This window comes from Pelecanus crispus, chromosome Z, assembly GCF_030463565.1.
Source record: "Pelecanus crispus isolate bPelCri1 chromosome Z, bPelCri1.pri, whole genome shotgun sequence".
Classification (NCBI taxonomy): domain Eukaryota; kingdom Metazoa; phylum Chordata; class Aves; order Pelecaniformes; family Pelecanidae; genus Pelecanus; species Pelecanus crispus.
The window spans coordinates 52,870,596-52,892,402 of NC_134676.1; the positions used below are offsets into that span (position 1 = coordinate 52,870,596).

The 21,807-nt window shown below is 39.3% G+C and overlaps 1 protein-coding gene across 2 annotated transcripts in view; it reads right to left on the bottom strand.

Moving 5' to 3' along the window:
* Nucleotides 1-21,807, bottom strand: part of MEGF10 (multiple EGF like domains 10) — a 77,663-nt gene that overhangs the window by 28,233 nt on the left and 27,623 nt on the right. For both annotated transcript variants that reach the window (XM_075726038.1, XM_075726037.1), the window contains exons 5-11: nucleotides 19,417-19,663; nucleotides 18,678-18,798; nucleotides 16,676-16,812; nucleotides 13,019-13,231; nucleotides 7,426-7,600; nucleotides 6,444-6,564; nucleotides 2,990-3,153 (exon numbers count right to left, since the gene is read on the bottom strand). In XM_075726038.1, the coding sequence (XP_075582153.1) occupies nucleotides 2,990-3,153; nucleotides 6,444-6,564; nucleotides 7,426-7,600; nucleotides 13,019-13,231; nucleotides 16,676-16,812; nucleotides 18,678-18,798; nucleotides 19,417-19,663 (1,178 nt within the window). The remainder of the gene's footprint in view (nucleotides 1-2,989; nucleotides 3,154-6,443; nucleotides 6,565-7,425; nucleotides 7,601-13,018; nucleotides 13,232-16,675; nucleotides 16,813-18,677; nucleotides 18,799-19,416; nucleotides 19,664-21,807) is intronic.

Consider the following 21,807-nt stretch of genomic DNA (forward strand, 5'->3'; position numbering starts at 1 on the left):
TTCATTGAAGAGGGGAAGATAAAGAATTAATTACATTCTCTTGAAAAAATCCCAGACTAATGGACCTGGAGATGGTGACTCAGAACACAGTAACTTACACTACCAGAGGCTGCAATCAAAGCTTTCTTGTACTGTCCCTCTAATTTCCCTTACCACTGAGTTCCTACTCCAGGACCTGGGGGTCCCTTGATGGGAAAGCAATTCAGTCTCCTTTCTGCCTCGGACCCTGAGCTCCCTATATATTGGTCAAAAACAAAACCACATAAAGCAACAATTTCTAAAAAAAGAGTAGTAAAACATTAGATTAAAATAGATCTTCAGTGTGAAGTTTATTGCATAAACAATGCAAACTATACCACTTTGGATTAAAAATCCTTCCTTCTGCACTGCAGCATATAGTATGGTAAACAAAGAAGCTCTGTGGCTATGAAACAGTACACAAAACAAAATTACTTTTTGGCTATGCAACATTTTTTGAACCATCAAGAGAGATTAAAGTTACAAGTTGAACATCCCTCTTGGTGTATTCATCTGTGCCAGAAGAGCACAGCTGATTTTCATGGAACTACATCTAAACATTTGAATTTGCCTTGAATTTCCCTTCTACTGTAGAAGGTGGAACATACATTTCGGGGGTATTTCCATACAAAATCAATCTCAGAAACTGAAAAGAGCAAAATCTTTACAATTGCATTTTCAAAACAAGGCGAAGTACAACAGTAAATTGATCTTACAGAAAAAGTGTCAAAACCAAATTAAAAAACATGGAAAAAAGCCAGTACAATTTAAGGTAATACTTCTGGGGTTACCCACAGCAGAGGCAAAAAAAGGAAAAAAACATTAAAACCCAATCATTTAAATTTGAGGCTAAAAATTTATCTCAGTCACATTAAAAATCAGAATAAAACCTGTATGAAAACTCATCTGCTGTTCTTTGATGTTCATGCCTACATTTCTACCGAGTTCCACAGGATTTAGCTATTCAATTCCCAGCCTTTCAAGTCTGAAGTAGAACAAAATCTTGTATTACTTGAGTATAACGAGCCTTTTGCTCATCTCAACAATATGTTTTTATATAGAGAAAAAGAAAAGATTAACCATTTCCTTTGCATATAATCAGATTTGGAAAGAAAGGAAATCCTCAAATATGTGGTCGAAAAGCAGTATTTCTAGTCTGCTATGTATTTGGACTGAAGTCCAAACTTCAGTCAAATCCTGAGTAACAATCTGGGCAGTGATATTAATTTTCTGAAGTTATTGAAACAAATTGAAATACATTGATTTAAATAAACTCTCTGCTCAAACAAGAAAAAAAAATCAGACAACACTGGACACATTTGAATTAGTTTTCTGTTTATTCTCCTGCTCTGGAATTTTAAGACAGACTATGCATTTGAAATATGTAAATGCTTATACACATCATTTGACACAGAGAGAGAGAGGGCAAGACAACGAGCATGGGCATGCTAAATTATCTGATATAGAAATGCTTTTTTATCTGATATAGAAATGCTTTTAAGCATTATTTTGCTAAATTTGGAACAGTGAAGCAAATGCCATGAAACAATACCTATCTTTTTTAGTAAGTCAGTTTTGGAAGAGCTAATGGAGCTTGGGACATCTCATCATCTTTCAGAATCAGACACTAAGTGATTGATAAAGCTGCTTTAGAAAAAAGAAAAATTAGTCTTCTAATGGAGATGCTTTGTTGGAAACACTGCATAAATGTGCACAGATGGTACTATAATCAGCTTTCCAGAATATTTAGAATTTGTTTGCCACTTTACTCACTATAGCAGTGTATGCCATACCTCATCTGAAAACCAAAAACAACCCCCCAAAAATCACTTCTGAGTACTGAGAGCAGTTCAACAGAACAAGTTTTCATTCAAAACAAATGCGTGGTTTCCAGTCTTACATTGCAGTTCAGCTACTCCTATCATGTTATGGCTCAGTAGAGCTAGTCCAAACTGACAGAAGCTTGAATGTGATATGGGAGGGGAATTTATAAGGTTCATGTTCAGTTCAGGTGATTCCTTTACAATTATATTAAACCAACAACCTGCTATGCAAATAGTATTGCAAAAGTGAAGAAAGGACAGTGGATAGGAAAAGGACAGCAGAAAGAAGTTTATTAAAAAAATGAAGTTTGTTCAAAATTTCCCAGAAAAGTGAAGTCCATCACTGGAAAAGATGGACTCTGGACAACCCAATTTTTCATAAAATATTTCTTTCTTTGTGTACGAAATGTAATTGAAACCAGTTACATAACAAAACAAATCCGTTTTCAATTTTACCATTTTCAAAATTTTGAAATTATATATTTTTATGGCATTCCCAAACTACAGATTACAAGGTGGAAGAGAACTGATGAGGAGCATGCCTTTGTCAACACAATGGTTTCTAATTTTGCAGTTCTCAAAGACTGGGAGATAGTGGAAGTCAGAGTCCCCGTAGGAAGGCAAAGACCTGTCATGGGGCTGGGTAGTAACAGTGCCTTCTCATGTCTGACTAAGAAGGAATGAAAGTTCTTCATTTGTACTGCACTGTAGATAGAAGCTAAAAAATCATGTTGTTTGATGTGGAATATAGTTTTGGTACATTTTTTCTCTAATCATTTTTATTTAAAGTAGTGTAACAAAAGCAGTTTGGATAGTATTTGATGCTGACAGAGAGGGAAAAATTCAGTTCTGTGTTTTCTGACAAATTCTAAAAGAGCTGATGAAAAGTTTGAGGTCTAACTTTAAAGTGTGAAAGCAGAAAAAGTGTTCATCTGTGCATCTTCATTTTGGGTAGTCACTTTTTGTGTGGTGTGGTGTGCTACGCAGCAGAGTTGGTGCATGTTCCTGACCTCGAACACAGTCGTGTATGGGCTACCAGGTGCAGTGCTCCTCAGGGACTTACCCCCATGAAGTCAGAAGAATGACAAGAGCATCTGCCTGCCCAGTATTATCCTACAGTGCAAAATTCAGTGAAATTATTAAACTACCTGGCAAGGGAGTTCGCATTTTTCTCCTCTCCAGCCCGGGGCACAGGTACAGGTTCCATCCAGAGCATTGCAAGCCCCTCCGTTAAGACACTGGCAAGTTAAGTTACAGCCAAGTCCCCAGGTACCACTGGGACAATTTATTGAGCAATCTACACCATGCCAACCTGCCAAAAATAAGAATTAAAGTGACAAATTAATCAGGTTTTCTCCCATTCCTTTCTGAGGACATGTTTCTCTCTGCCTACCATGTGGCATCTCTCGGAGATGCGTAATACCAGGGTAACATTAACTACAGGCTAGTACTACAGGCTAGTGGGATCGAGTGCACCCTCAGCAAGTTTGCAGATGACACCAAGCTGAGGGGTGTGGTTGACACACCAGGAGGATGAGATGTCATCCAGAGGGACCTGGACAAGCCGGAAAGGTGGGCCTGTGTGAACCTCATGAGGTTCAACAAGGCCAAGTGCAAGGTCCTGCACCTGGGTTGCGGCAACCCCCGGTATCAGTACAGGTTGGGGGAAGAAGGGATTGAGAGCAGCCCTGCAGAGAGGAACTTGGGGGTACTGGTAGATGAAAAGCTAGACATGAGCCAACAATGAGCACTTGCAGCCCAGAAAGCCAACCGTATCCTGGGCTGCATCAAAAGAAGCGTGGCCAGCAGGTTGAGGGAGGTGATTCTGCCCCGCTACTCTGCTCTGGTGAGACCTCACCTGCAGTACTGCGTCCAGCTCTGGGGCCCTCAGCACAAGAAGGACATGGACCTGCTGGAGCGGGTCCAGAAGAGGGCCACCAAAATGATCCGAGGGCTGGAGCACCTCTCCTATGAGGCCAGGCTGAGAGAGTTGGGGTTGTTCAGCCTAGAGAAGAGAAGGCTGCGGGGAGACTTTAATGCAACCTTCCAGTACTTAAAGGGGGCCTACAGGAAAGACGGGGAGAATCTTTTTAGCAAGGCCTGTTGTGACAGAACAAGGAATAATGGATTTAAACTAAAGAAGAATAGATTTAGACTAGACATAAGAAAGAAATTTTTTACAATGAGGGTGGTGAAGCACTGGCACAGGTTGCCCAGAGAGGTGGTAGAGGCCCCATCCCTGGCAACATTCAAGGTCAGGTTGGATGGGGCTCTGAGCAACCTGCAATAGTTAAAGCTGTCCCTGCTCACTGCAGGGGGGTTGGGCTAGACGACCTCTAAAGGTCCCTTCCAACCCAAAATATTCTATGATTCTATGATCAGTAGTGTCAGCGGAGGACTTGCCCAGGTTTGAACAAAGGTGCTCAAGGGCACCTTGTAACATCTGCGCACAGCACACATTTGCAGATGGGTGCCAAGATACAAAAGCAATTGATGGGAGATCTGAAATGAAAACAGAGACACCTTGAAATTTCACTGAGAAGTGTAAGTATTCACCATACTGAAAGTATTACGGCATAGCCTGAAAAAAATTAGGAATATTTTCCCCAGACTTAAGCTGCTGCTTTCGTAATTCTTCCACCAGTGTTCAGTACAGATGGTTCTGTAATTTAACAGAAATCTTAGACACAAAAAAAAGAGAAAATGTAAAAGTAGTGCATAAGTTGGATTTCTCCAAGGATACTTAGAAGACCTTTTAGATTATTTCTGTACTTCTCTGCAAATACAAAAAAAGAATGTAATGGCAAATGGTTCTAAAATGCAGCATTCACCACTGATTATGCCTGACAGCGATGATTTGCAGACTGTGCACTGGATAGATAGAAATGTAAATAGATTTTAAAAAATGTGATCATCTATTGGATACAAGAGAAACAGCGTGAGCCAGTCATACGTTATCATCAGCAATGACACAAGCTAAGTTTCTAATTTTGTACCTTGTTTACAGTAAGCGAAGGGAAAAATAATTCTGCACTGAGCCTAATCAATAGACTATGCAAAACACATGTATTGAAATGAAGCTGCCATGTGCCCTGGATTGATAACTTCGAATTTAGGGGTCATTTCAGGAAAAAATGTTATACTATACTAGCTAGAAAACTGAGACACTTTCTCTCAAGTGACCTTCCAGGATTTATAAATTGCCTTCATTTACATGACAAATATTTAGGTTTAGTTTAACTTCACCATTTGCTGTCCTTTTTTTATCATAGTACTACTAAAACTGCACGATGCACAAGAAGATAGTATTATGCATGGCTCAAGGACTAGTTTTTCTCCTCACAACCTAGCTACTTAGCAGTAGCTACTTCAACAATGTTAAATCAGCACCAATGTCTCTGGCAAGAGTAGAATTTGGATGGTCTCCACATTTGCTACACAACTGATTTAATTGTATCAGTCCCTGACAAATCTAGTGGCTATTTGTCTAGGTAACTCTAACACTTCTCCCCGACTCTCAACCTTTGTGTATTTTTATAAAACCAGTTTTAGACAGGGGGGTCTACAACGTAGGCTGGACATGGGATTTGTTTGGGAGCATTCAACAGCCTGTCCTTCTCATCTCAGCAATCCAGCACCACAGCTGAGGGCAAGGGACTTTAAATCCTTCCTCACGGCAAAAGTAAAAAAGAGAACAGGTGTATTACAAGAGCAGATCTTTAAGTGGAGTTTAGTAGCATATTTTGGGTTGAACAAGAACACCATGTGGACCTGCAGACCTTTTTGTTGGGAAAGATCTCTGCAGAACCAGTGCTGGAAGATGTCTAAGATACCTTTGTTCCAGCCAAAGGCATGTGCTACAGGGAGATGGAGAGGTGGGCAGGCACATACAGTTTCTGGTGGAGGTACACTGACCATCAAAATTACTGTTGGGAGGAGAGAGCCAGGCAGAGAGGTGAAGGAGCATGAGTCCACTCACACCAATACTGGCAGATGCAGAAAGTTTCTTGCGGAAGCAGGCCAACTGTGGAGGGTACGCGCTGGGAAGGGGGTTAGGCAAGGTTTTGTCAGAGAATTCCTGAGGAAAAGAGTATTTGAATAGAAAAAATTGCCAGCAGATATCAACATCAGCGCTAAACTGGCAGGAAGAAGTCTGTGCCTCAGTGATGCCGAGAGGTGCGAGGGTGGCAGCCAGAGGTGGTGCTCACCCAGGATGAGGGAAAAACGGGCTGTGTATTTTGACTAGGAAGGCTGACATCAGATAAATGGCAATACCAGTAGTCATCCTAGCAGACCATAGCACTGCCACAAGAGACAAGTGGTGGCCCATCTCAGGGTGAACACTAGTAATTCACCCAGCCACAGTACCCAGCCCACTGAGAACTGCATCAAGGAAACACGAACATGAGATATGAGCGCTCTTCTCTGAGCAGATGTTTTCCTAGTTTTCACCTCCCACAGCAGCAGAAACATAAAGTATCTAGTGATATGGCCTTCAAGATGGTCTGCTTTTTATTAAGTATCCTTCTTCTTCTCTACTTCAAAAACTCAATTTCATTTGATGATTACAGAAAAAGAAAATTAATCTGAAGAGACACTTACCTGCTTTGCAGGCACAAGAACCATCTACTGGTGAACAGATGGCTTCATTTTTGCAGTTGCACACAGATGAACAGTTTACTCCGTATGTCCCCGGAAGACAAGGAGTACCACAAGCGGCACCCTGAATTATACAAAAACAGAGTCTAAAAACTATTTGAGGAGGTTCAGACAGTACAACTAATGAACAACCTAGACTGACTCAGGTGCTACAAAAGCCAGAAAATATACAGCCCATGACTGTCCTAGGCTGTCACTAAGTTATCCTGAATTTAAGGGAGAGGGAGTCCTTCATGCTTTTTAAGTCTACAGTAAGGATTAGTTTTCTATTAGTTGCTGTGAGATCTCAGGTCACATAGCTAACAGCACTTTGTTAGATCAATGGACAGTATTTTCACTAATAAAAAAGCCCTTTATGAAACCAAAACACAGTAAGACAGCAGTTTAATGGAACATAATGTGGATATGTAAAATATTTTTAAGAATTAATTTGGGTGAAGTTTTCACAGTTACTATTTCTCGAAGAACAGTCATACTGTAAAATGTTTTCTGTGTTAGATTAGATTAGCACAGGTAACAGCAAACGTATGTAAAAGCTGCAGAATAATCTGTCCTGAACTGTAAAAACAAATGCTTTTGTCTAGAGTTTCTCTGGATGGAGCACAAGGGCTTGGTGCAGCAAGATAATGACTTAAATCTATTGTTCCTCCCTTTACTTACACCTCAACAGCACACTCTCATTATTATCAATGTCTTAGAAAGCAACTAACTTTTCTTTCTTAACATGGGTTCATTACAGTACCAAGAACTAATCACAAATTTTGCCTTTTCAGGGTCTTACCTTGTAACACACCCAGTGGTACCTAAATATCCTTACCCCTCTTTTACTGTGGTGGAGAAAGGACACTTTGGCATCTTGAAGAATTTGGCACTTAACTAGAGGCGGTAGAGTCAAAAATGGACTGTGAAAGTGAGACTTATTTACCTTAAATCCAGGGGCACAGGTGCATTTTCCAGTCACACTATCGCAGTCAGCACCATTTTGGCAGCTGCAGATCTGCTGACATGACTCGCCGTAGAATCCTGGGGAACATGTCTCATTGCAGTAGAGCCCAGACCAGCCGGGCTTGCAGGAGCATTCCCCAGACATAGGGTGACAGCTGCCAGGAGGGGATGAAAGGATAAATAATTCAGGACTAAATGTGACATCAATATTTTTTTTTCCAGAGAACAAAATGCTGTTATAGATAGGTTGCATAGAGGATCTTGCATGCTATGCATAGAGATGGTTTCACTCCCCAAACCACAGAGCAAAGGGTTCTGTATATGTATCTATAAGTGCATGCCAATTAAGGTAAGAAATGTAACATCATTCAACATATAGACATTTTGGGAGGACACGGAAAGAAAAGAATAGGTATCATTTTTCTATAGCTAGTTGAAAAGAAACCTATCTGAATCACAGTTTTTGCCATAAAGTAGATATCCATGGTTACAAATATTAAGGTGATGAAATCATTAAATTTCCCAAAATGTATTGTTAGGTTTCCACTCCAAGTATAATAGGATCATTTTCATAACACTGCCCAAACTCAGCGGTTTATTGTCTACGAAATACGATGCTTTGGTAAAATAGCGTGGTATCCAATACAAAATAATACAGCACCAATGAGCAGCAAGCACACTTTTTTCTTTAAAATGGTTGAAAAGAGGACAACTGGCATCTTTTTGGGAATGATACAAAATCATTTGCACTGGGCAGAAGTCAGATATACCATCAGAGCAGTGACCTTTTGGAGAGTATCTCCCCTATGTTGGCCATACCTGGAGGCAGACCAGCTGTCCCTACCTGGAACAGCAGTTTCATTGAAGAGCCAGTCAGACAGCTGTTGTCTCATAACAAATGGACATCATCAGCTGTGCAAAGATATATGTGCTGGAAAAGTGGACACAATGAGGTACTCTGTAGCACTCTGGCAGACAACGCACTTGCTTAACTCTCACCAAAGGAAAGCCTTAATATCCAAATCCACTATATTTACAATGGGAAGACTGTTTAAAGATACTAGTCTGCCACTGATTTAAGTGAAGTTCCTTTAAGTGTGCTGGAAAAAAAATGTGCCTTCATCCAGACGCATTAAATGACCCATGACAAGAGCCTAATTTTGCAACACTTGCTGACTCCTCGTGTGGGGGTATGTTTGAAACTGAGTATTTTTCTGACCGTTTGAAAGTTTGAAAAAATACCTACTGCACTTCTAGGTGCTACAACGTAAGTAACAACAGTATTATTTTAAAAAGTTGCAACATAACAAGGGAATGCAATATTATTTGCAACTGCTCTTGGAGTCGAGGGCTACTCTTGTCAAACTAAGAGTTTCCTATTGCTGAATACAAACAACTGACAACATACTGCTGATCAAGGAAAGTTGGAATGTCATTATGCATTCTGCTCTCTATATATTACTGCATACACTATGACATCATAAGTATTTGGTGGTCTTTGAAGATATTAAAATCTCTGACAATATTAAGCTGGTTTACATAAAGTGAGAGGAAAGGTCTTCTCAACTAAATGATATATGCAGAAATTGCTCAAAATTCATGGTGTTCACAGTCAGTCCTAGCTATTTGTTCAGTTCTAAGTATACGTGCCATGGAAATGGAACTACTATCATATAAAATACATGTAAAATTATGAAAATATATGATGCAGCAAGATAATCAGATTTGTCCCCTACTCCTAACTTACTGTAGGCACCCAGTGGCATTTTGGATCCAGTTCCCATGTTCACATCAGTGGAAGAATACAGTGCAGGGAATATGAAAAGATTTTTCAACCCACAACTGAACAGTCATTAAGATATAAATTAGAATATATTTATAACATAAAATTAGTAGTACTGCCATTTTAAGACATAAATCCCAGCATTGTTTGTTGTTGGGTTTTTTTCCTTTCAGTAGAGGGGAAGACCACATGCATGAGTGTGCCTTAGGTATGAAGCAGAGGCACTGATATTCTGTGCCCCCCAGTGAGTGTTACTAAGGCATACTTGCACATATATTGATTGACACCAAAATTAGTATTCCGTAATTTGTAATTAGATGTAGGAAGCTGGAGCACTTCTGAAGCTTTTTGATGGGTTCTCATGCAGTTAGCTTAATTGGCAATAAGATTTATATATTAAGATAGGGAAATAAAGAGATGTTGAGAGATACTGCCAGTATATCTGCTTTTATTACTGGTCTTTTGTTCACACTTTCTGGAAAAACAACCCTACTCTGTACAGAGACAAAAATACTTGTGGGTATGATTTTCATATGATAGGTGTCTCAATACTACAATATGCAACTAAATTCTGTAGCAACCTATGCAATATAAAATTTCCATTAAAAGCTCTTGTACATGTACGTACAAGTCCATTAGAAAAATGCAAAATCACGAGATGCCCAAATCTTGACTTTAAAAACACACCCAGACTATATGAACCGAGCATGTATCACACCATAAAATTCCACTCAACCGTATAGATGTATCTCAGAAAAAGCATGAGACAAAAGAAACCCTGTAAGAGCTCATGTCATGAATAAACCCTATATACCAAATTATTTGATGATACAGAATGACCACAGCTGATCTTACCTACAGGTGTGAAGCAGTGGTGGGTGATCAGCAGAAACAACTTACAAGAAAAAAAAACCCAGGGATATCTCAAATTTAGCTTGGAGATCAACCTGAAACCAGCACCTATGCTGTAACACAGGTGTAACAGATACCCTTTGTAAACCTTCTAGATAAATATGCAGCTACAGTGTGCCCTTTTTACATTTTCTGAATGATCATCAGGTGTCACTGGAGTAAAAGCATGACAAAAACCAGTCTAAAAGGGGTTTAGGCTAGAAGACCATTCCTGTACAAAACAAAGTGACAACATTGACAAAGGCAGATCGAGGTCTTTTTTGCTCATTCCTGCAAACTGGATCTTCAGAATGACGTTATGCATGTTATGAATTATTGCCAAAGCTGTTTTGATGTAATTTCCTCAATCATAAAACAGTAAGAGAAATATGTATACATTTTTGAACTATGGTGTAGCATCAAGTTTTTTTATCTTTAAATATTTGAAGAAAATGGCTAGACACATTCTTGTATACTGCAATTCATGTACACATATTTTACAGCAATATTTTTTGGTGCTAAGAATTTTTTTAACTAAACTTTAGTCCATTTCTATATCTATTGATACTAAGAACATTAGTAATAACCTAGGACTCTAAGCCTACCAACAGCTCCTCTTCGAGGATATCTAAACTACTTGTCATACCCAGATGAAAAAAGCTTTTACAATATCAAGGCCTCTAGAAGTCCTAACAGAATCCTAGACCTACAGACACAGAAAGTGTATCTGAAGAACGAATTGTACCCCCTTTTTCATGCCCTGGGATTATTGGTTGTTACATCGCTGCTAAACGGGTTAGTGCTACGAAGAAGATCCTTTGGCCACAGCCACCCCAAATAGCACCTGTGGCAGGCAAGTAAGGGATAAGGATATTCCCTGATGTGCTTAAAAAGTTGTCTCCTGGCTGATTCATATTTAGTGAGAGATGAAGACAGCCAGATGCAACTGGCTTCTCAAAAGATTCTCAAAAGCGTAAAGTGTCCGCAGGGAGCTTTGTCTTCTATACCATTACTCAAATGCCCTTTGATTTCTGTTATTTGGTGGTCTTAATCACTTCCTGACCCAGGGGGAAGGAACCTATATCTGAAAAATACACTTGTGAAGTCATGAAAATCTTTTGTTTTCCTCACAGATCATTACGCTGAAGCAAATATTCTCCCGTACCTATAGGGCTGTTAAGCGCCTTTTGAGTTGTCATACAGAGGGTAAGTGTTCAAAAAAACACCAGCCATATGCTGCTGTTTACATGTGAACGTTTGTGATCTGATTTGACCACAAGCTGTCTTCCAGCAGTATAAATGAAGGAACAGCTGTGTTGAACATGAATCAGAAGTAATCCCTGTAATACCAGAAATCCTATACGGTGTAATGTGTTCCTGTCAAACAAGGCTGCTACAACAGTCTGCAGAAAAATTTTCAGGCAAGCAGCTAACCATAATTCATAATACAATAGTATTTGGTGTACTAGCATAATTTGAGAGCTAGATAGGTCAGCATTTTAGTGCCATTTATTCTTGAACGCATTGCCCAAAGAACGAATTGCTTGATTTTATATCAAAAACTCTGTATTTTTTCAAAAGACATTTCAAGTAAATGGGATAAACAGAAGTGCAAGCACATAACTGTAAAAGCATATGAATGGAAAGGGAAGAGAATTCAGTTTGCTGTCACATGGTTTGTCAATGAAATGTATGTTGAACAACCCAGACAATCCACAAAGTAATTTTTCACAGAGGCCTAACAGAATAGGTATTTCCATGTATGTGCTTGAGTGCTTTAACATCTCTGCTAAATCCTGACTAAAGGCTTTTGTTTTATCTATGAGGAAAAGTGCATCTTATACAATACACAGCAGCATTCTATGTGACAGTCAACAGTTTTTGCAGATTTCCTTCACAGCTATTTTCAACAGCAAAAATTTATGCTCACAACCCTTATCTAAGGTACTATGATTAGTAATGCAGTTAAGTGTAAGTGAATGTGTAAGTGAATGCACAATGACCAAAGTATTTCATCAGAAGAACTGTGTTTTGTAACAAGAGAAAGCTGTCCAGAATTGTTCTATAAATATGTTGGCTCGCCTCAGCTGACATCTGACATTCCTCCCTCACAGCTGGAAGTTTGTCTCCAAATAGCCAGTTTTTAGATTTTCTTAACAATATGCTGAAACACTGTGAAATCCACAAAGACACACAAAACTCAAAAAGTAGGACTCATTACTGCCTGAATAAGGAGAGATGGTAAAGGGTAAGCTAATTGTTTGCATTTGATTTCCAGGGATCAGATTTTATGTGCTTTCTAGAAAAATCATTTAAATGACACAAAAATGTGGTTTTTAAACATAGATATACAATTGGTAAGGGTTTGGATATTTTGTATTACAATAGTCACCTATACCAATGCTTATACATGTATACAGAAAGAGAAATGGATTCTCCTCTCATGCCTGACTTGTGAGACTATACTTCCATTGATTTCAGGTCAGTTATTTCTCATCTACAGTATGCCAAATATACAAGGGCTGTATGTTATATACTGACTTCATACGGTGAACAATATAATGATTTATTCATGTGGTAAAAATAGATAAAAGGTCACAAGTTGTCTTAACATTTACTTCATGGTCAGAGACCAAATACAGCTGTGAATATTAAGTTCAAATATAGCTGCAAGCATTAAAATTCAGAAGCTCTTTTGGGTTGGTATTTTCTTTCTTGATATGGTTAGAGAATACCAAATACTCTTACAACTCTTTTGCTGCTTCAGTGTGCTTGAAAGAACTAGAAAAAAATCAGGAAATATTTATTTATCAGATTTATAATAATATTTATCAGATTATACTTGGATTTCTGTGTTCTATATAGAAAAAGAAAACAGGCTAAAGGGTGTAAAGCCTACCTCCAAGTATTGGGCATGTGGCAGGGACACTTTTTATCACACTTGAGACCATAAATTCCCTCAGGGCAAAGCCTTGTCTCACAGTGCTCTCCGGTGTATCCTGGTTCACAGAGACAGGCCCCACTAATGTGGTAACATTTCCCACCATTCATACACTTGCAGGTCTCAGCACACTGTACTCCGTAAGTCCCCACCGGACACTCATCCTGGCACCTGTGAGAGAAAGAAAGAAACAAACAAAAATTAGTTTTATTCCTCATAAACTACAGCTTTTGGAGATTTAAGGGAAATATGGTTTATGAGGAAACCCTTATACTGGTCTAAAACGCCTCTTAGTAGAGCAGGAATTTATATAACTTCATATTTAAAAGTGCTTGTCTCTCTGGTTTCTTTTGCTGCTCAGCTAGACAGGCTTAAAAACATTGGCTCTGCAAATTCCTTTGGAAAAGGTCCCCTTTCTCTCCAACAAAGGAGACAACGTTCATACACAGACCACTGCACATTCAGGAACCAGAACAAAACCAAACCCTCTTAAATCAGACCTGAAATATGAAGGAATAAATTTTCAAGTATTTTGTTTCAAAAGCCATCCATCTGTAACTTTTTAAAGTGATCTAGATTCTCCACTTAGCAATAGCGTGAATGGCCAGCAGACACCCGTGCCCCTGCAGACGTTCCAGCCAGGAAGCTCCCTGGCAATCATGCTAAGCAGTCTCCGATGAGAATATTTTCTAACAGTGTTTCCAAACACATGATGTTTCCAGAATACCTTTCTTTTCAGAATTTCATTCTAAGCCTATTTTTTTTGTTGGTTTTGCCCTTCAAAAATTCAGAGGATGACATGGCAAAATCTTCAGGAACCCAAACCGCTTCTTTTCATCTGACTTGTCTAATAGATGAAAGTGACAATTAGTAAAGGACTTGAGTTTAACCCATATGGGAGAGTAGCAATGATTTTTGTTGCTCCTTAAGGAAAATAGATCCTAAGAGACTTCTTTACCAAACTTTTCTTCTTTCATTCACAGAACTTTTAGAAGATAGCTACTTTAGCTAACAGTCTTACTTCCTTAATGTTTTACATATGAAAGACATTATTTAACCTAAAGGTCAGACCATATGTTTAGCTGTCCAGCCTGACTACCAAAAGACAATTTTCTGTATCCTGCTTCTAAAACTTGCAATTCATTTACTAACGAGTTTCTGGATAGCAATTTCATTTGGCGATGTATTAGAGATGCAACATATGTCTGATGTTTTCAGCTTTAACTTCTCTGTGTTTTAAAACTGAATCGTTAAAATTCGGAATGCCAGTACTACTACAGCATTAATAAAGGCTCCAGCACTAAGTGCACTTAAAATATTTGATTATATGTATGAGAGCAGACTGCTCAGCTCAACACTTTCATGCCTCAGAGCCAAGGATGACAACATTTCATAGCTTATGTGTCAGGGAAAATCCCTATATTTTTCAATATAAGCATCTTGTAAACTGAGTTACATTGACATAGACAAAAAGACGATACAACTAAATACCAAAGCTTTAGGGTCAGAACATGCTGACATTGAAGTCCTGAGGTGTGCTGTGAACTCAACAGGTGATGCCAGGCACATAACATCTTCCGCAATTTGGGTACCTATACGTTTTACCAAGTTACAGATTGTACAAAAATATTACTTGATAATATGTCACATTATTAGTGGTTTTACCAGCTTATAACCTGTTCATTTCCTCAGCCCTATAAAAGAATTTCCTTGGTGGTCTCTTTCCATTTTTCTTGCATAGTTGGCTTTTTTGGTATTTTTTTTTTTGTATGACTGGTGGTTTATTAAAGGAGAATTTCAAAGACACGTGATACAAGGCACTGCAAAATGTAACAGAATTTAGCAGAGCCCTTTCACTGAGGTAAAATAGGTATGCATGTTCATTTCATGCTTCTGCAGTATTTGCCTCAGTCTGATACTGTTACCCCAAAGTTTCAAGGTACTCGTAACTCTGCCCTGACTGAAATCAGGAATAAAATCCCCTTTCCTTCAGAGGTGTAGCGCAGTAATAGAGTTAATAACCCCATCTAACTGTTTCCTAATGAAGTTATACAAAAAAAGCTGAGAATTAATTTTCTCCAAATGACAGTCAAGAATCCCAGCCAAATTAGACAAAATTTAACCTTGCAATTTTTTTTTTTTTTTTTTGTAACTGCATCTTCATCAGCTTCTGAAAGACCCTTTTCTACTTCATGGTGAGGACAGGTATCAATCAGAAAGTATTAAGCAGAACTATTATAAAGGTAGTTTAAACTAGATTCCCTTGTGTGAACTCAGATCACCTAGAAACTGTTACATGCTTGAGGAGTCATCTTTTTCTTGCTGTATGACCAAGATCCAGGAGTCACCACCATACTGAAATCTCAGACAAATACTGTTGAACTTACACACAGAAGTGGAGAACAGCTTAGCACTTTTAAAAACTGTCCTTTTTGCTGCTGCTATGTACATGCTAGCTCAGCCAATGCCCACACATTTCTTGTAACATTTCCCTCCCTTGCCAGTCCACTGACATGAAATAAAAACGAGGTCTACAACCTTGCTTCTGACCCATTCCTGTCCTTGGAGTATCTTGAAAAGCAAAATAATGTCATATACAGCCTGTTTTTCAGGAAAAGAGGAGCTCAGACTTGCAAAAGTGATCAAAATGCTGCATTCTGTAAAGCATTTCAGATTAAAGTCAGATTTGAATTCCAAGACAAAAAGATTAATTGCGTTTAGAAATGCGAGTGTAGTGCAGTGTGTAGATTTCCGTATGGATATTCCTTTGATTTCCCTGCTGACTTGCCTGTGTCTCTTTAAATGCATCTACCACCTTCTGCACTGTTTCTTCACAGACACAAATTTAATTTTGACATCCAAATGGCTCTGGACTAACGGTTTCTCTGCTTCACAATTTTTTTTTCCCCTTGTGTCTGGCACAGCTCTCTCCATGTCCTGTGAACACTCGCGTGGGAAGTGCATATGGTTATAATACCTACTATTGTTGGCAGAGATCCCCTGGACTGACCCCAGTGATTAAGCTGCTGCTGACTTCAGCAAATGAGTTGTGTGCTGTTTAAAATATATGCAGAACACTTCTTTCATCACTTTCCACTGCCTTCAAAGATGAGATCTTGCTATATCATCTTTCCAATCTGCCAAAGACGATTTTTAACAATCAAGTCAGAAAATAAAGACGTTTCACTTCTTCGTTTGAACGAAATACTTTAGGACACAAGTCTCCAGCTTGCTCACTTTGAAGAGGCACCAAATGAGCCTCCCTTGCTACTGCCAAACATCTGCACAAAACCAAGAGCTTCCCTCCTCACCCCTTCACCATACCCCAAACTGCGTCATTCTGCAAGCCACTGAAGTAAAGATGCACAGGACACTGCCAGAGCATAGGCCACAGCAGGAAGATCCAAAAAAAACCAAGCAGTTCCTCACAGAAGGGTGATCACACAGGCACTTTTAACTCGCGACCTAGCACCAGCTAAGTGACATGGCAAACCTTTCGTAAGACTTTTTAATCATATAACACGTTTTCATTCTGCTTTCTACCAGCTTCTCAACCTTCTCTGTCGTAGCACCCCTTGTAGGTTCAGCAGTGTGGCAAAAGTAAGTTTTCCTTACCGTTCCCCCGTGTAACCTGGACTGCAATGGCATTGACCTGTCGCTGAGTCACAGGTCCCTCCGTTGTGGCACTGGCACTCCTGGGAACAGTTTTTCCCATAACGACCCTCAGGACAAGGCTGACCACAGACCATGCCCTGCGTGTGTAGAAAAAAAATCTTAATATTAGATTTGGGATTACAGCTTGAATGGACAAGCTTTGTAATGCAGAAAGATCAAGGAGATCTTGTGTCACTTGTCTAGTGCTGATCTTGGAAATGCCAGACTCCTCTTCAGCTTTAAATGCGGGGTATGTTTCAGCACTGGAGGAATAATCTTCTAGGATTTCCCTTCTGGAAGCCAAAGCTAATGAAAAACACTGTATCTCTAAGCAACAGTGAAAACACTTAGACATTTAAGACCAATTGATGTCAAACTCTTCCCAATTTATTTATCAGGAGTAGTATATAACAAGACATCCAGAAATGTCCTCCAGTGCATAGTGGTGTAGAAATCAGTAATTGCCGTAATGCCCCAAATATACTACTTTATTGTAAGTTGGTTTTTTCTGATGAAAGGAAAAGCTGTTTGTAATTTCACTAAAAGCAGCATATCTTAAAAGCTTAGGTAGGATGTCTGCTTCCCTTCAATGGGTTCTGAATTTCTGCACTGTTATTTACATCCTTGGAATTGATTAGATCTGTGTAGTGAGGGGAGCATCAGATCTTAAGACTTTTAAGAAGCCATTTCAAGAAAAACATATTTACAGGCACTTCATCAGACAAAAGACAGGCAGGTATTTCAGCTAACATAAGATACTGCAGAATTTATACCTGGCTACTTTAAACCTTCCTTACATGAAAAGCAAAAAAGGTTACACTGACAAAATTGCATTTCACAGAATTGAAAAATCTAAAACTAGTAAGTAACTACTTGGAATGGAAAATTAGTCAAAGGGCTAAACAGTAAGTTATTAGTTAAGACACACACTAGTATAAAATTTCCATCACTGCTTCATATGCTATCTCATTTTTCATTAGCTGTATTTAGGCAGATAAAGGGAGTCAAGAATTTATGCAAACATTTGTATTCTATGACCAATAATTTCGTTCTTCTAACGTGAAGTGGAATAAAAAGTAAAAATGGCCATAATCCAAGCTACATAGTCAGGTGAGTGGTGCTACTCAAGCACACAAACAGAGATAATAATTTATAGCTGTGCTCTCTGGTTGGTGAAAAACTGACCTCTGCCACAAGTTTTCTCAATACAGTATCTCAGTTATCATGAGAAAATTAGAAGTTCAGTAAATGTGGATTTTCACCCAAAATGGACATTTAAATAGAAAACATTATTAATAAACACTATTGGTAAATACTGTCTACAAATATATTTAAAGAAATTATTTGGGCTTTGATCACATTCCAGCCTTTTGATCACCTTCCAACTCCATTATTTGCCAACTCGGAGCTAGCCGCCTGGCATAAGGAGAGGCTACTTGCAGCTCTGAGGTCAATTCTTCTTTCCCTACCCACTGACAAAAGGGTAGAAAGTCTAAAGATAATGTCGAAGTTCTGATGTCTCATTTCCATCACCAACATTTAACACAGTATCTAAAGGTTTGGGGTTTTTGCCATGCATACTATACATATGAAATCAGGCACAAAACCTACTGCTAAAATATATAAAGGTGTCACTTCCCTATAATATCAAGTTATATCTAGAAATGAATGACTTCCAGACAAGATCTGAAGGATTTTGCCTCATCACAGTACGACTCATGTCTTTTGCTTCCCAGAATCTGATATTGTTAAAAAGGCAGTTCAGAATTGGAGGATTTTCAGTAACAGATGGGTTTGCAAGTATTTTGTTCCAGTCCCTTATGCTAAAATACATTTTTCATTACTCCTGGCTACAGGCAGACCGCATTTGCTATCCTCATTTGCTACCCTTTTCTGATGCTCCCCGAAATCTACAAATATGGAAGTTTTATGGGGTTGTGTTGATTTCAGAAAGTGTTTTTACCGTCCATCCTGGTGGGCAGGCACACTCCCCGGTGACGTGGTGACAGACACCTCCGTTCTGGCATGGGCATCTCTCCTCGCACTGCGGCCCATGCTTCCCAGGGGGACAGAGGTCTTCGCAGCTGGGGAGGTGGTGGTATACAACAGAGACAACTGTTACTTCTGCACATGCTCCAGTCTCCAGCCACCTCTTTATTTTTAATGCTATCGTTAACTTTTCTGGCCAAAAGGATGAAACAGGAAGCAGTCCAGCACGAAGAGATGCACACTGAATATTGTATAGCATCCATGCAACAAATCTAAGCAAACAGACCTGTCAGTCTAGGAATTATTTCTTCTTAACCGTATTTCTACACTGGTTGGTGCTCATTCGTTGTTACTGACAAAGCTCAAAAATCTATTCTGGAAGGACAAAGCCAAATAACTCCACGTTTCAATGAGATTTTCCAAACTCCTAGCCAAACCCTTTTCATGGTGGGCATCAAGAAGCTCCTGCTGCTACTTTTTGTGGCTTTTACTTAGCAGTCCAGATCAAGAGGGCTTTCTCTCAGCTACACATCTGAATGTGCACTGCAACATGGTTTGCCCAGCTCCTCCCTAGCCACCAGCCCTGCTTCCCTGCATTACACAGCAATCAGACCAACAGCATAGTGTTAAACGTTAATCTAAACTTAATTTCTCTTGTTAGCACTATTTAAAACTTGTATCTCTGCCCCAGAAATAATATACCCGCTGCTTACAAGGCACCAGTGTATCCAGGAGGACACCTGCACTCTCCAGTCACATGGTCACAGGTGGCTCCATTTTGGCACTGGCATTTTTGATGGCAGTCATTTCCATATGTCCCTTGATCGCAGCGTTCCTCACAGCGCCAACCCTTAAAGCCCGAAGCACAGTGGCAGGCTCCAGTGATGGGGTTGCACAAGGCTCCATTTTTGCACTGGCAGCGGCTGCTGCAGTGAGGTCCCCAGTGGTCACTGTCACATGCTGAACGGGTAGAAGGAAAAATTTACAGCAGTTTTATAATAGCTCATGTTACAGCACTGAAGATACTATGAGTCAACTGTAAAAAAAAAAAAAAGTTATAAAATGGAAATAGTTATGTAATACATCCTCAGTTCTCCTTCGTCCTCAAGGATCTTGGCAGGCAGACGGAACTTAATTTATGCACACAAATTAATTTCTTAAGCATAAAAGCAAACACTTTAAAATATGAAGCTGTGAAGTAAATGCCAATTCTAGTCTCTTCATTGTCAAAACTCCTCATTATAACTCCCCACCATCAAATAACAGTTATGGTTGCAGTGAGCTTCCATTTACACAGAGAAGTCTTGCAAACTTAAAAAAGTAAAAAAAAGTAGTCTAAAACCATAAACAACTGTCTGAATCCCACAAGGAAGTTGCAAAGCTTACTCAACATAAGATTATGATTTCTTTCAAATCCAGAACTTCCTACTTGTTTACATAGTTGCAAATATTTCCTTTTCAATCTTGCAATATACTGATAGGGCAAAAGAAAACACAAGTGTTTCACCAAGCAATAGAAATTAACGATTATATGGTTAAACTTCATCTGGATGTTACAAATTTGGTTATCCAGTGTGTCTTCATGATCACTCAAATGCATCGTTTCTTGTCTGCCCCAATGCAGCCCATTAAAAACCTATAAGCAAACCACTCAGAGGATATTTCAGCATCAAAAGGAAGAAATGTTAAGGAAGAAATTTTTCCTAAGTGTTTTCCTAAGTGAACACAGGAGTTCTGTAAAGAGCCAGAAGATTAAGGTCACCTGGAGTTCAACAGGAATGTGCTAATCATATGGTCAAATGATCTGATTTTATTTGTATGTTCTGTTGATAACAGCAGTACAACAGGAAAGCCTCAATTGCAGCAACTGGAAGCCTGGGTTCTCCTCTTGGAGACTGACAACCATTGTTCTCCCAGTCTTGCCTGGGGCAAAATAACCAGGCAGAGAACAGGCACACTTTCCTAGGCTAATGCAAAGTAATTCAAGAATCCTCCTCAGGGTAGGAATTATTCAGCTATAGGAGCTGTTCACTCAGACTACACACATAAAAAGGGATTAGGGTCTTTTAAAGAATCTACTCCTTAAGATGTTTTTTTTTCCAGGAGAGGTCACTAGAACATGCATCCATAATGTAAATAGTGCGAGCACCTACACACAATAAAACACAGAGCAGGAGAAAGTATTGTATGCATTATAAACACCCAGCAATACTGTCAAACTGACAGAACAACTGTCCATCTTATTATTGGCATCTTTTTGAAGATGTGCGGTTTTTGTTCTGGGCTATACTACAATGCACTGCTGTCTAAAGCACATAGCATCTCACAAGTTGCCTTTTCCCATTATAACTCAAATTCATTCAGATCTGCTATATGTTTATTTTCAAGATGTCTGTATGGAATAGAAAGTGTAAACCTCATGCTTAACCAGTCAAGGATGAATGCGGCTTGAACATGCTCTAGATATAAAGACATGACAGGCAAGAGAAGACTTACTCTTGGTTGATAAGTGCGAGCTTGTATTCTTCCACCAATAGCTGGAAATGGGGTATTTAGTGCAGTGCAACAACATTCATGTAGCTGCCTGAAGACCCAGCGTAATGAGTCTCAGAGCCACACAGACCAGAAACATCTACTACCATGTATCTGCCATTGCATCCAACACCCAGGCACCAAGACTACCTTGCTACAAACCACTTCACTTGTGAAGCAGCAAAGGCCTTGTACTCTTTTTACAATCCCATCCCCACTCTGCCTCCTTAGGATGTGCCCCGCTGTCTCCTGGAGATTTACTGATGTCCAAGGTGAACGTGCTGTGTCTGTGAACTTGAACCTTTCTCAACTATTTTACTGTAAAACATGTACCACACAGTACATAATGATTTATTAGTTTCCTGGCATGATCTTCTCATTATGTTTGCAGGAAATCACTAAAATAAAAAGCATCATATGGCTGCTAATAGGATTTTCAGTCTCTCGACCATTCTCCCGGCAACAGCCAGGTGGGTGACAAATATTGACTATGCAATTTTTCACTACAGCACAATGGTGAAGCATTCCACCAGGACAACAGTGGCCCCACCATAGTACAACTGCATGATACT